This window comes from Desmodus rotundus, chromosome 4 (assembly GCF_022682495.2).
Source record: "Desmodus rotundus isolate HL8 chromosome 4, HLdesRot8A.1, whole genome shotgun sequence".
Taxonomy (NCBI): domain Eukaryota; kingdom Metazoa; phylum Chordata; class Mammalia; order Chiroptera; family Phyllostomidae; genus Desmodus; species Desmodus rotundus.
Window position 1 is genome coordinate 104,999,853 of NC_071390.1, and position 11,866 is coordinate 105,011,718.

The 11,866-nt window shown below is 41.3% G+C and overlaps 1 protein-coding gene across 2 annotated transcripts; it reads right to left on the reverse strand.

Moving 5' to 3' along the window:
- Positions 1 to 2,839: 2,839 nt before the first annotated feature.
- IDI1 (isopentenyl-diphosphate delta isomerase 1) lies at positions 2,840 to 9,900 on the reverse strand. Of its 2 annotated transcripts, XM_024580751.3 has the most exons (6): positions 9,515 to 9,629; positions 8,890 to 8,997; positions 8,171 to 8,343; positions 7,487 to 7,579; positions 5,733 to 5,863; positions 2,840 to 4,305 (listed from the first exon to the last, which is right to left on the reverse strand). In XM_024580751.3, the coding sequence occupies exons 3-6, from the start codon at positions 8,310 to 8,312 to the stop codon at positions 3,988 to 3,990; spliced, it is 684 nt and encodes a 227-aa protein (XP_024436519.1). In that variant the 5' UTR covers positions 8,313 to 8,343; positions 8,890 to 8,997; positions 9,515 to 9,629; the 3' UTR covers positions 2,840 to 3,987. The 2 variants fall into 2 exon arrangements, with proteins under 2 accessions (XP_024436519.1, XP_024436515.1); XM_024580747.3 differs by lacking the exon at positions 8,890 to 8,997 and having other exon boundaries at positions 9,515 to 9,900.
- Between the last annotated feature and the right edge of the window lie 1,966 nt (positions 9,901 to 11,866).

Sequence of the window (11,866 nt, forward strand, 5' to 3'; positions counted from 1 at the left end):
CAATTTTCTACAGTATTCATGAATCCCTACTGATACTTAAGTGAGTGTAGGAAAAGAAAAAAAACCGTTTCTTTATTTTAACTATTTTTTCCCATCATCACCTGAGGACATGCTTATTTATATTAGGGGGGGGGGGAAGAGAGGAAGGAGAGAGACATAGCTGTCTGAAAGAAACATTTTGGTTGCTTCTTGCATGTGCCCAACCGGGGACTGAACCTGCAACCCCGACATGTGCTCTGACTGGAAATCAAACCTGCAACCTTTGGGTTTATGGGACGATGATCCAATCAATTGAGCCACACCAGCCAGGGCTCCAAAAAATGTTTTCTTTACAGAAAATAAATGAACTAATCAATGTAGAAAAAAAAACTTTTAAATTACCATTTACAATTACCATCAAAATTACTGATTTAGTAAGAATTATCAGTGGATGTTAAAATACTGTGGTAAAAAAAATATTGAGAAGCAGGATTTTCACACAATTTGAAAGTATTACAATTATTTCTTAATCACAACCGGGGAAAATACCTTTTTTATGAGAAACCTGGCAGATATATCCTACTGAGGGGCCTCACTTTACATCACCTTTACAGTTGTCTTTATGTGCCCCAAACTGTGATTGCCTGAGGAAACAATACTACTTATGTAACATTCGTGCCAAAAAAGTTTAATCTGAATCTAGTTATGGGAAACAATATGACCAATCAAAATAGGGACAGTTTTGTAAAATAATTGCTGTGCAATCTTGAAGAATCATGAAAGACGAAAGGAGGCTGCGACACTGAGAGTCACAACTAATGCAGATTGTTGATCCTTGACAGACTCATGGTGGGAAGGGGGGAGGGAGAGAGAATTTATGAAAATCATTATTCAGAAAAATGGGGAAATTTGAAAAGATCTATTTTAAATCCAAGTATTACATGTGCTAAATATCCTTTTGTGCCGCTCGCCTATGTTAGAATGCCCTTTTAGGAAGTATGTATGCTGAAGTGCAAAGGGTAAGATGTCATTAGATCTGTACTAGATTGCAAAAGTTTCAACATGTACTCACAGTTGGTAAATCTATGTCAAGGGTATACAGGTGCTCACTGTACTGTGCTTGCAATGTTCCTGTAGGTTTGAAGTATTCCAAAATGAAAATTTGGAAGAAATAATAAATCCCCACCATCATGGAACCCACACCTGGGTGGGTCAGACAGTAAATAAATTCCATGCTATCTGAGCTGTTAGGTAATAGACAAACAGCAGGGAAGGAGGTTGAAGTGCAAGAGAATTGGGTCACATCACGTAATAGTTAAAGTAAGCATCACTGAGGTGATTAATATTGAGCAGTCTCAAAAAATTGAGTGAGTTATGGACGTCTCTGGAAAAAGAATTTCCTGGAATTTTATAATTAGAAGGAACAGAAAACTGAGGTGGGAGCAAGCCTGGTGTTCTCAGTGGGCTGCATGGAAGAAGATAAGGGAGTGAGATCAGCGGGGTGGCTCCTGGAGCTGTTTCCTGTGCATTTTGAGCTGAGGAGTGAAATATGATCTCTAGCTGGTTGAGAGCAGAAACGGCTGCGTCACCCAGTGGGGGCAATTCGAGGTGGCCTGCACTCAGAGGAGCAGGAAAGGGGTTTATTTCAAGGACTTACTAATTGGATATACGGTGTGAGAAGGGGAGACTCCTGTTTAGACTGAGCAACAGGAAAAGGGGAACTAAAGACGAGTAGGAGAGGGGTGTCTGTCAGACTTGGTTTGGGATCCAAGTATGGGAGATCTACTTACACAAGCAGAGTAGTCTTGTGTATGAAATGGGATTTCATGGAGATTTAAATCTGGGAATCTAAAGCATGTAGATGATAGGTAAGTCAAAATGCAGAAAAGTTATTTGTCAGGATACTTAAGTGTGCACAAATGTACACTCAACTTCTCTGGGTAATATGTGAGAAGTACAGGTTTAGGGCTCAAAAAGCACTCAGCTAAGGGTGAGGAAGAGGTATATCAGAATACTCAAACACACCCCATCTGCCTGCAGGATTCCAGGGAACCTAAAGGTGGGTATGGCTATCCACAAACTCACAGGAAGGTGGGTCCCTAAGCCTGGGGAGGGTAGACCCATCTGAGGAATGAAACCATCAGGCAGATGTCCACCAAGGAAAACATAGGACAGCTTCCCAGCCATTCTTTCTTTTGTGCCTGACACATCTGCTAGGGCCAAGTAAGAGAATAATGTGGCCCTGGCTAGGTAGCTCAGGTGGTTACAGCATTGACTCAATATTGCAAGGTTCTGGGTTTGATCTCCAATCAGGGCAAATACAAGAATCAACCAGTGAATGCACAAATAAGTGGAACAACATACCAGTATTTCTCTCTCCCTCCCTCTCTCTACAATCAATAAAAATTTAAGAGAATAATGTGCCCTCCTTCCATCCACAATATTTTACTGCCTTTTTTCCCCTCTTGGTAATAAAGCTCTGGGGACAGAATGAACTTAAAAACCATGTCTGGCCCTTTCAGGAATTGTTTATAGTCTCCATTGGCTTTAGAAAGATGAGTTCTAAGGAGTTCCTCAGGTCAAAGAGGCAACCTAGTAAGGTAACAGTGGAATATCTAACATTTGCTGAGCATTTACAAAGTGCTAAGTGTAAGGCCCCATTATCCAGTACTGCAGCCACTAGCCACTGCAGCTGAGTAACTACTTATGCGTGGCTTTTAGCCTAAAACTTCCTAGAAAAGAAAACTTAACTAGAAATGTTATGAATGTACTTTAAAGCTATATAGCATTTATGTTTAAGCTACCATAGACAAGTTAACCTATTATTGTATTAAAATTTTAACAAACTAGACAATAAATGTCATTTTTAAAATATATTTACTTTTCAGTGAAATTACTACTTATGACAATCTTCCCTGAAATTATGAATTAACTGTTCAGAGTTAAGCAGAAACAGATTTTTCTATTGAACTTACAAAACACTTAGTTGGTAAGAAACAAACTTTTTATCTTTTTCACTATTTTTACATAGCATTAAAGGATAATAAATCTTGAGGTTTCAAACCTGAGAAATCTATGCAAGAGTTTTAAAAAGTATGTTAATCAAGGTACAGTTTAAACATTAATATACACATATTCCATGCCCCAATTCCATTTAACACAAATATTAACCTTTCTGTTAATCTTCCGTCCCCTGAACCCAATATAGCACAATGTTGTAGACCAGTGGTTCTCAGCAAGAGCACCTTGGCCCGCCAGCACACATTCAGCATCTGCAGACATGGTGACTATGAATCGGGGGGGAAGGATGGGTACCAATGGTATTTACTGGGTAGAACCCAGGGATGCTGCTAAATGTCCTTTAAAATGCATTGGATGAACCTCCACTACAAAGAATTATCCAACAAATACCAGTGGTCAGAAATCCTGTGCTAGGGTATGATCCAATTTCCATTTTACAAATAGCCTCTGTCACCTGTGATTCTGAGAACAAAGACTTTTGAGAGATGTCAGTACGTACAGCTTTTAATTACCTTGGACCTACTCCCCCTAGTTTAATATCTTAAAATAGAAAGTTAATTTGAGATGTTTTGAAGTAGCTAAGCAAAAAGTTTCTATTGCATGTTCTTCTGAACTATAATAAAAACTTAGTGATACATAAAGCACCTGGAAAACAAAGTGCTCTACATGTAATCTGAAAATGTTTACCTCGACAGATCGAAAATGAAGAGCTTCACTTATTTGTTCAAATTTGTCAGGATCACGTATGTAGGTAGGTTAAATCAAGTTTAAAAAATAATCTCTCATAAGTGTCCTTCACAAAAAGCAGTGCATATATATGGTGTGTGAGATACAAAATTAAGTCAGTTGTCTTTTCTATGCAAATTCTGGCTGTAAAATGTCAATGTATCCAGTGAGAGTTTTAATGCAGAACCAAATTTTCAAAAAGTTTTAAGCTTACTAAATAGAGAAATTTTTTAGTACTTTAGTAATCAGTCATCTCCACATTCACATTCTGTGGATTTTCTCATGGTCAACAAACTGATTCAAGTGACTTAAATTATCCCACCATTTAAATAGAAAAGTCTCTGCAATACTTTGAAACCATGGAGTTATCTTAATTTCACCCCTGGCTGCCCTTTTCAGCATTTCTTCCACTTCTTCCTTTGACACGTAGGAATAGCTTTTAATCTCATTGGGGTCTGGATTCAAAGTCACGTTCTTCTTCACAAACAAAATGTAATCTATTTCATGTTCTCCCCAGATACTATCAGACTGAGCCTTGTAGTGAATTCGGGTCAGATAATTAATTTCTTCTGGAGGAACCTAGGATGAAAATGAAACAGAAATACAAACAACAACAAAACAAGTAGTCTAAATTAACCCACCATATTTTAGTACTATTTTGAACAAGACCAGTAGAGTTTTATTTTTTTAAATTAATTTATTTTTATTCAGTTATAATCGTCTGCATTTTCTACCCTTCCCTCCACCCCACCCAAGCCAGTCCTACCTCCCTCCCCCACCTCTACCCTCCCCTTTGATTTTGTCCTTGTGTCTTTTATAGTAGCTCCTATAGACCCCTCTCCCCACTATCCCCTCCCCACTCCCCTGTGGCTATTGTTACAATGTTCTTAATTTCAATAAGACCAGTAGAGTTTTAGTTAGGAGTTTTAAAATATTAACTTCCTATTGATATATTAATATACAGTTATGAGTATCTAAATTTCTTCCATAGGACCAAAAATATAAGTTGATTTACTGAAATAATATTTTTTAAAAAGCAGTCGGCCAGCCCTGGCTGGTGTAGCTCAGTGGATTGAGTGCTGGCCTGTGAACCAAAGGGTTACCGGTTCGATTCCCAGTCAGGGCATATGCCTGGGTTGCGGGCCAGGTCCTCAGTGGGGGCCACGTGAGAGGCAACCACCCATTGATGTTTCCCTCCCTCTCTTTCTCTGTCCCTTCCCCTCTAAAAATAAATAAATAAAATCTTAAAAAAAAAAAAAAAAAGCAGTCACTCAAACTGGAATTGTGACATTCTCCTTCACATCTCAATATTACTTTTTGGGAGGAAAAAAATTTACCATTTAACTAGATGAGAGATACTTTATTTATTTAGGTTTTACTGAAAGGGGACAATTCTGGGCATGGGGGTAGGGAGATGATTTCAATTCACTCAGAGCTGTAGATCATATTCCAAAGAATTTCCACACGAAAATATTCATTTTTGATATGATCAATTATAAAAATACTCAACTTTATATACTGGTTAACAGGTCAATCCATTTTGGTACTAAGCTAAATTCTGACAAACAATATTAAGACACCAAAATTTAAATAATCTTCATTCAAAGTGCTTTTGGGGGTCAATAAATCAAGAGGTTACAAAGCAGAGACCCACACTTGAATTTAAAATTTTACTGAAAAACGTTTTCAAGAATGTTTAGCCCTGGCTGGTGCGGCTCTTTGGATTGAATGCTGGCCTGCAAACTGAAGGGTCACCAGTTTGATTCCCAGTCAGGGCACATGCCTGGGTTGTGGGCCTGGTCTCCAGGAGGGGGCAGGCCAGGTCCCCATTTCGGGGCATGCGAGAGGCAACTGATGGATGTATCTCTCACACATTGATATTTCTTTCCCTCTCTTTTTCCCTCCCTCCTCCTCTAAAAGTAAATTTAAAAATCTAAAAAAACTCCAACAAAACAGAATGTTTATATTTCACCTTGTATGTTTGGTTGTGCAAACAACCTCATTACCTGTTCCATGGGAATTCCTAATTCAGCCTTTAAACGCCTCTGTGCTGCTCGCCTTACTCCAATTGCATCATTTTCTTCAAGCTCTCCTGGGTTACTTAAGGGATGACTACAACAAGTATTGGTAAAACAACCTGGAACACGTTAATATAGATGTAGATTAACTTTTCTTCAAAGTAGACCTAAAAGGTCAAGAAAACTCAAAGTTTTAAAAGTAATAGAAAAATTAGCCCTGGCTGGTGTGGCTCAGTGGATTGAGTGCCAGCCTGTGAACTGGATCGTGGGTTCAATTCCTAGTCTAGGGCACATGCCAGGGTTGCGAGCCAGGCCCCCAGTGGTGGGCGTGCCAGAGGCAACCACACACTGATGTTTTCCTCTCTCCCTCCCTTCCCCTCGCTCTAAAAATAAGTAAATAAATAAAATCTTAAAAAAAGGTAATATAAATATTAGTCAAATGATTATTGAGCATTAATTTCTAAATCAGTTACAATGGACTATTATAACAGGGAATGAATACGCTATGCTTATATAAAGCTACCCACATTAATCTCAGTAAATATTAAACCCAGCTTGTTACTCTCTGTAATTTTTCTCTTGAAACTAAAGCTTTCATATTAAAAGTTCTTTTTTTAGTATGGTTTACAGTTTAGTAGTTTCAGTTCCAATGCGAACCTAAGGAGCAGCCCAACCTTAAGGCGCCAGATAACGCCGATCACACAGACACAGGAATTCAGGTGACAAACAACAGATGGCCAACTCATGGATGCTGACCATGAAAATCCGTATCAGGACCAGCAAGGACACTGCCTGCATGTCCACAGTCTCTCTCTGATCTCTTCGTTGTGCTTTCCCTCTCCTTCCTCATAAAAACCTCTGCCTGCACTGAGATGTTAAGATGGGCTTTGGGATGAGAGTCCCCCATCTCAGGTGGCTGGCACTTGAATAAACTTCTTTCCTTTTCACCAGCAGCTGTCTCATAAGTTTGGCTTTTGTTGCAACAGGCAGCGGAACCTGGGTTTGGTTACACTATCAGTCATCGTTTTGTTAAACAAACGTGTAGGTAAGTTCTTCATTATTGCCTTAAAAAATTATTTATTGCTTTTAAAGAGGGATAGGAAGAAGAGAGGCAGGGACAGAGACAGACAGAGGGACATCAATTTGTCATTCAACTCATTTATGCATTCATTGGTTGATTCTTGTATGTGCCCTGAATGGGGACTGAACTTGCAACCTTAGTGTATCAGGATGATGCTCTAACTGACTGAGCTACCTGGCCAGGGTAATTAATGCCATCTCAACCAAAAAGATGAAGATGTGTGTAAGATACAGATTTTTTTAATCCTTACCTGAGGATCTGCATATTGATTTTAGACAGAAAGGAAAAGGGGTGGGGAGAGGGAGAAGAGATCAATGTGAGAAACAAGTATCAGTTGCTTCCTGTACTTGCCCTGACCAGGGATCAAACCCACAACCTTACAGTGTATGGGATGACATCTCAATCAACTGAGCCACCCGGCCAGGGCAAGATACAAATTTTTAAAATATATACATAAATATATACATATACCTAGTAGTTTTTATCCTTTATTGTTACTTCATTAGGTTGCATTCATTGTATAAGCTTCTTTTATGTAGGATATGAAATTATGTTATTCATGGGGTTTCCCTTTTTGACAATGGCTTAATCAGAAAGTTCTAAGAGACAAAGTCAAATTAAATATCGTCCCCAACAAAATACTGTACACTAGGCTACTAACCTGGAAAAGTAATTTTAGCATCTGATCTCTGTTGTAGCAGGAGCTTATTTTCAGTGTTGAATAAGAAGACACTAAAAGCTCGATGCAATAATCCTGAAAGTAAAAGCAATACTATTAATTTAGTTTTAAAATACCATTTATGTGCCTAATTCTCTACTTGGGATTTAGGATATTAGTAACTTGCTGGCATTTGCTTTTTTCCATTGTTTTTCACTTAGAGAGTCTCTGCAAAGTTACAATGGAGAAGAGCTCCGGAATACCAGCAAGGAGGTCAGTCACCAAGTGAAAGAAATGGTGATCTGTTGGCCAGTCTGCTACTGAGCCTCCCCTCCTGCGCAAACTGGGAGGGCATGTGCTTCCTTTTATAACTTGTCTCTTTCTCCATTGACTAGAAAAAACAGCACCACAGGCATGACGAGTGCTATTCTGCTAAGATTAGGCTATTCCCTCTTTTACAAACCAAAATAATCCTGAAGAAGCTGAGTTAAAGATAAGAGTGGAGAGAAATAGCTGTTTGGCAGGGAAAGTAGCAAAACAGATTTTACTATTACACCCTCAACTAACTGGAACCAAAGATAAAATCTGATGACATGATTAAAGATCACACCTTTACCAACAAATTTTCTCAGCTACCCTGAAATGCCTACGCAAGTCACTTTCTCACAGAGTATTTTAAAACAGTACCTTTCTCGATGTTTTCGTTCAGGTGACAATTCTTTTTGGTCTCAGCCCCAATTTTATTGTCATTTTCATCAATAAGAATACACATCTCTGCCAGGAGCTGAACCTGTTGCTTATCCAGATTGTCAGTGTTGATTTCAGGCATTGTTACTAAAGGTCTGCTCTGTCCTAGAATCCTAAAAGAAAAGAGAAAGAAAGGTTATTACATCACATTTCTGCATCTGTCATATAAACACAGTGATGAGTCAATTCTGAACCCCTGAGCCAGTAAGAAGTAAGCCATTTCAAAGGGTAAGCATGGTGCTTGCTGCTGCTGGCTTCCCACCTCTGAGTCCTCATGTTTCAGCCCCGTCTCGGCCACCACTTCTCCTGCAGGCCATCAGCTGGCCTTCTAACTTAGCCGTTCTCTGAACTGCCAGACTCAACGCTGTCCTCTAAATTCTTGTCCTGTGAGACCCTATGCAGCACCTGACAGTCAGTCCTCTCCCTCTGTACACTTCACTTCCTTCGGGGTTTGCCCATCTATGATGTAGCCCCAACCTCACTTTATGTCCTATTTTTCAACATTTCTGTGTCTATGATAACCCATATTATATATTACATACATAAATACGGTAACCATTACCAGCCCAAATGCGTTGCCATTCCGTCCTATGCTACATACCAATCTCTGTTAAAATCCATTTTTCAACATCTAAATTATGAGCCCAACACTCACGAACCTTTTCTTAATATCTCAGTAAGATTTAACCCAATTTTTGTCAGCCGGGGCTCCTAATAAGATTGTGACTGCTCCGCTCCTTGACAGCGCAGACGCAGCCAGCTGGGAACTGTTCCAAGGAAACCGTAATTTCACTCAATTTCCACAAACCATAAAACATTTCCTTCTCTCCCCGCCCCACCAACAACTAAATCTGAAAAACCATTCTTAGCTCACAGGACATAGCAGACAGTGGAGCCGCATTTGGTCCCCAGGCTGAAGTTGGTCCCTCCCCACCAAAGCTTAGTGAGACGCCGTGCTTAGTCCCTGGGACTCTCGGGGACCTGCCCCTAGTCTGTCCTCTCGGGGCTCCCCACCCCTAATCTCTCCCTCTCGGGACACCAGGAGCCCTCAATCTCTCCCTTTGGGAACGCCGCGTCTCTCCCCTAAAGGACCCCCACCCCTAGTCTTTCCCCCACAAGGACCTGCACCCCGGCCTCTCCACTGAGGAATCCCGGGAGATCTCCAACTCTCCCCTCAGGGACCCCCTCCCCACCCCTCGGGACAGCTGGGAGCACCCAGTCACTACCCCTCATCCCTCGAGGACGCCCGGGAGCCCCCTTTCTCCCCTCGGGAACACCCTGAACCTGAGGTGACGACCGTCTGCGGGCTGCCGCTCCGTCGTGCACGCCTCCCACCGGCACCGTCCCGCAGTCCAGGCTCCGGGTGCCGCCCACCCAATCACCCGCGCGCGTGCCAGAGCGCTCCACATTTCTGCCGGCCAATCGCGCTCCGGCTCAATCTTGACGTCACGGTCGCGCGATGGCGCCACGCCCGGCTCAGGCAGGCTACCCTCGGTGGACGGAGGGTCGGAGAGCCTCCTCAACGAAGAGCTCAGGGGCCTCTACTCCGCCTCTCTTGCCCCTCCACCGTCGAGCCACCTGACGAAACGCTGCCTTAGGGGCCGTGTAGCGAGCCAGCGGGTTGGGCTGCGTGCTGGAAGTCGTCCCTGGGCGTGGACGCCGGGGCGTGGACGGCGCCTGCGCACTGGGGCTCTGCGCACTGAAACTGAAGTGAGGCGCCGCTTGCTGAGATCGCCTCCGCCGGTTCAAGGCTTGAAGGTGTAGTTGGAAGTCACTGTTGAAGTAGTAGCTTGGGGGCCACGTGTTACGAGTTACGTCCGTTTAGAATCGTTGGAGAGTTTATCTCCAATGGGAAATTTCTGCAAGTCCTAAAGCGGTTACGTTACCAGGGACAGTTCAGCAGGGCTGAGCGTAGAGGCAGTTTGAGACTTATGCGCTTGTATAGGACTGTGTGGGTGGCAGTCATTTACTTATCCATGTATTCATAGAAGGTTATACGTTAGTGATACTTTTTAAAATTATTTTTTCTTAAAAAAATTATTTATTTTGAGAGAGAGGGGAAAGGAGGGGAAAAAGAGGGAAACATCAATCAGTTGCCCCTCCTATGCATCCCAGACCAGAGCTGAACCCACAACCCAAGCATGTGCCTGGATCAGGATCTCCTGCGAACTTTCGCTTCGCTGGACGATGCCCAACTAACTGAACCACACTGGTCAGGGATATGTCAGTAATACTTTAAAGCAGACTACAATGTGAAATTACCTTTCAATGTTTAAATACAAGGTATATGTAATTGAAATGAAGTTTCTTCTGGGACTAAGCATTGCTAAGAGGGTCACTTAAAATAGAGACGGGAGGCTTTTAGAGAAGTGGGGGCCAATGCACATCTTGTCCCTCAGTCCCCAGAGCTGCAATTAGGTTGCTAAACTCAGCTCAAGGCTGAGCCATAAACAACATACTGCAACCACTGTTGTATGGACACATATGAACTTGTTAAAAAACAAAACTCAGTAAATTTGAAGATCTCTTTCACTTTATTAAACAATTCATGAATTTGGCAGCATTCCATCTAGCAATTAGCAGGGTGGACCTAGGAGTTGTACAAAATGGAAGGTTTTAATAGGAAGAAGGGTGGGGAAGGGAGCTACTAGGGAAAGAAAAGAAGGGTTTTTGTTGGGGGGTGGTCAGAACATCTTTACTTTGGGGGAAGGGAAGGGGAAAGGTTTTTGTTATGTAGATTATCTCTTCTTTCAAAGGGGTATGGAGATGGTCCCTATGATAGATTGTTTTACTGGTGCTGGACCAGAAAATCCCATACTAGTTCATTAAAATTGTTTCTGGGACAGGTTGAAATTGCAGTGAAAGCAGGTATTAAATCTAGGTTTGTTTATCATGGGCTTTTACATTAGTGGCAATTGGGGCCTGTGATTTTTAAATTTTTTAAATTTTTATTGAATTTATTGGGGTGACATTGGTTAATAAAATTATATACTATAGATTTCAAGTGTACAATTCTGTCATACATCATTTGTGTATTGCATTGTGTTTACCACCCAAAGTCAAATATTCCATCACCAAATATTTGACCACTTTCATTACCTCCCCAGCTAGCCAGTCATTTATCTCAGGTTTACATCTAAATTCCTCTTGTTCACTGATCTGCTTTATTTCTCTGGTATTGCTTTCTCTGTTAATAATTGTTCTTGGTAATCTTGATGTTTATCTTTTCTAAATGAACTTTAGAATCCACTTGTGGAGTCTTCCTGGCTTTCTGGTCAAACTGGGCCTGCACCCTCCCCTCTACCCCTGAATTGTCTGTTGGCTTTTTAATTGGTCTGAGTGTAGTTTTATATATTTTTTGCAGATGGAGAATTTACTCTTAGTTTTCATATCTGTGTCTTTCCCATTCAGCAAGGTATTTTACATAAACATTTCCCATAATATCTTCTCAGGAGAGATCCCCTTTCATCCCAGGAGTGGCGGCACGCCAGATGCCAGCACTAAATTATTTCTTTTTGTACAATGTACCATTACTGTCAATTTGGTCAAATGAAAAGGGGTGGCGATCTTTTATTTTTAAAGCAAAAATACTTTGTGATGGAGTAAAATGTAGCCTAAGGCAGGCACTACACCAAT

What these genes read in the sequence shown, in the direction of transcription:
- IDI1 (XM_024580747.3), bottom strand. Translation starts at nt 9,639, where the DNA reads ATGTGGAGCGCTCTGGCACGCGCGCGGGTGATTGGGTGGGCGGCACCC. An exon ending in TGCTAAAATTACTTTTCCAG is followed by an intron (nt 5,864 to 7,486) that starts GTTAGTAGCCTA and finishes AACGTGTTCCAG; the next exon opens with GTTGTTTTACCAATACTTGT. An exon ending in TAGGAATTCCCATGGAACAG is followed by an intron (nt 4,306 to 5,732) that starts GTAATGAGGTTG and finishes TTTTCATCCTAG; the next exon opens with GTTCCTCCAGAAGAAATTAA.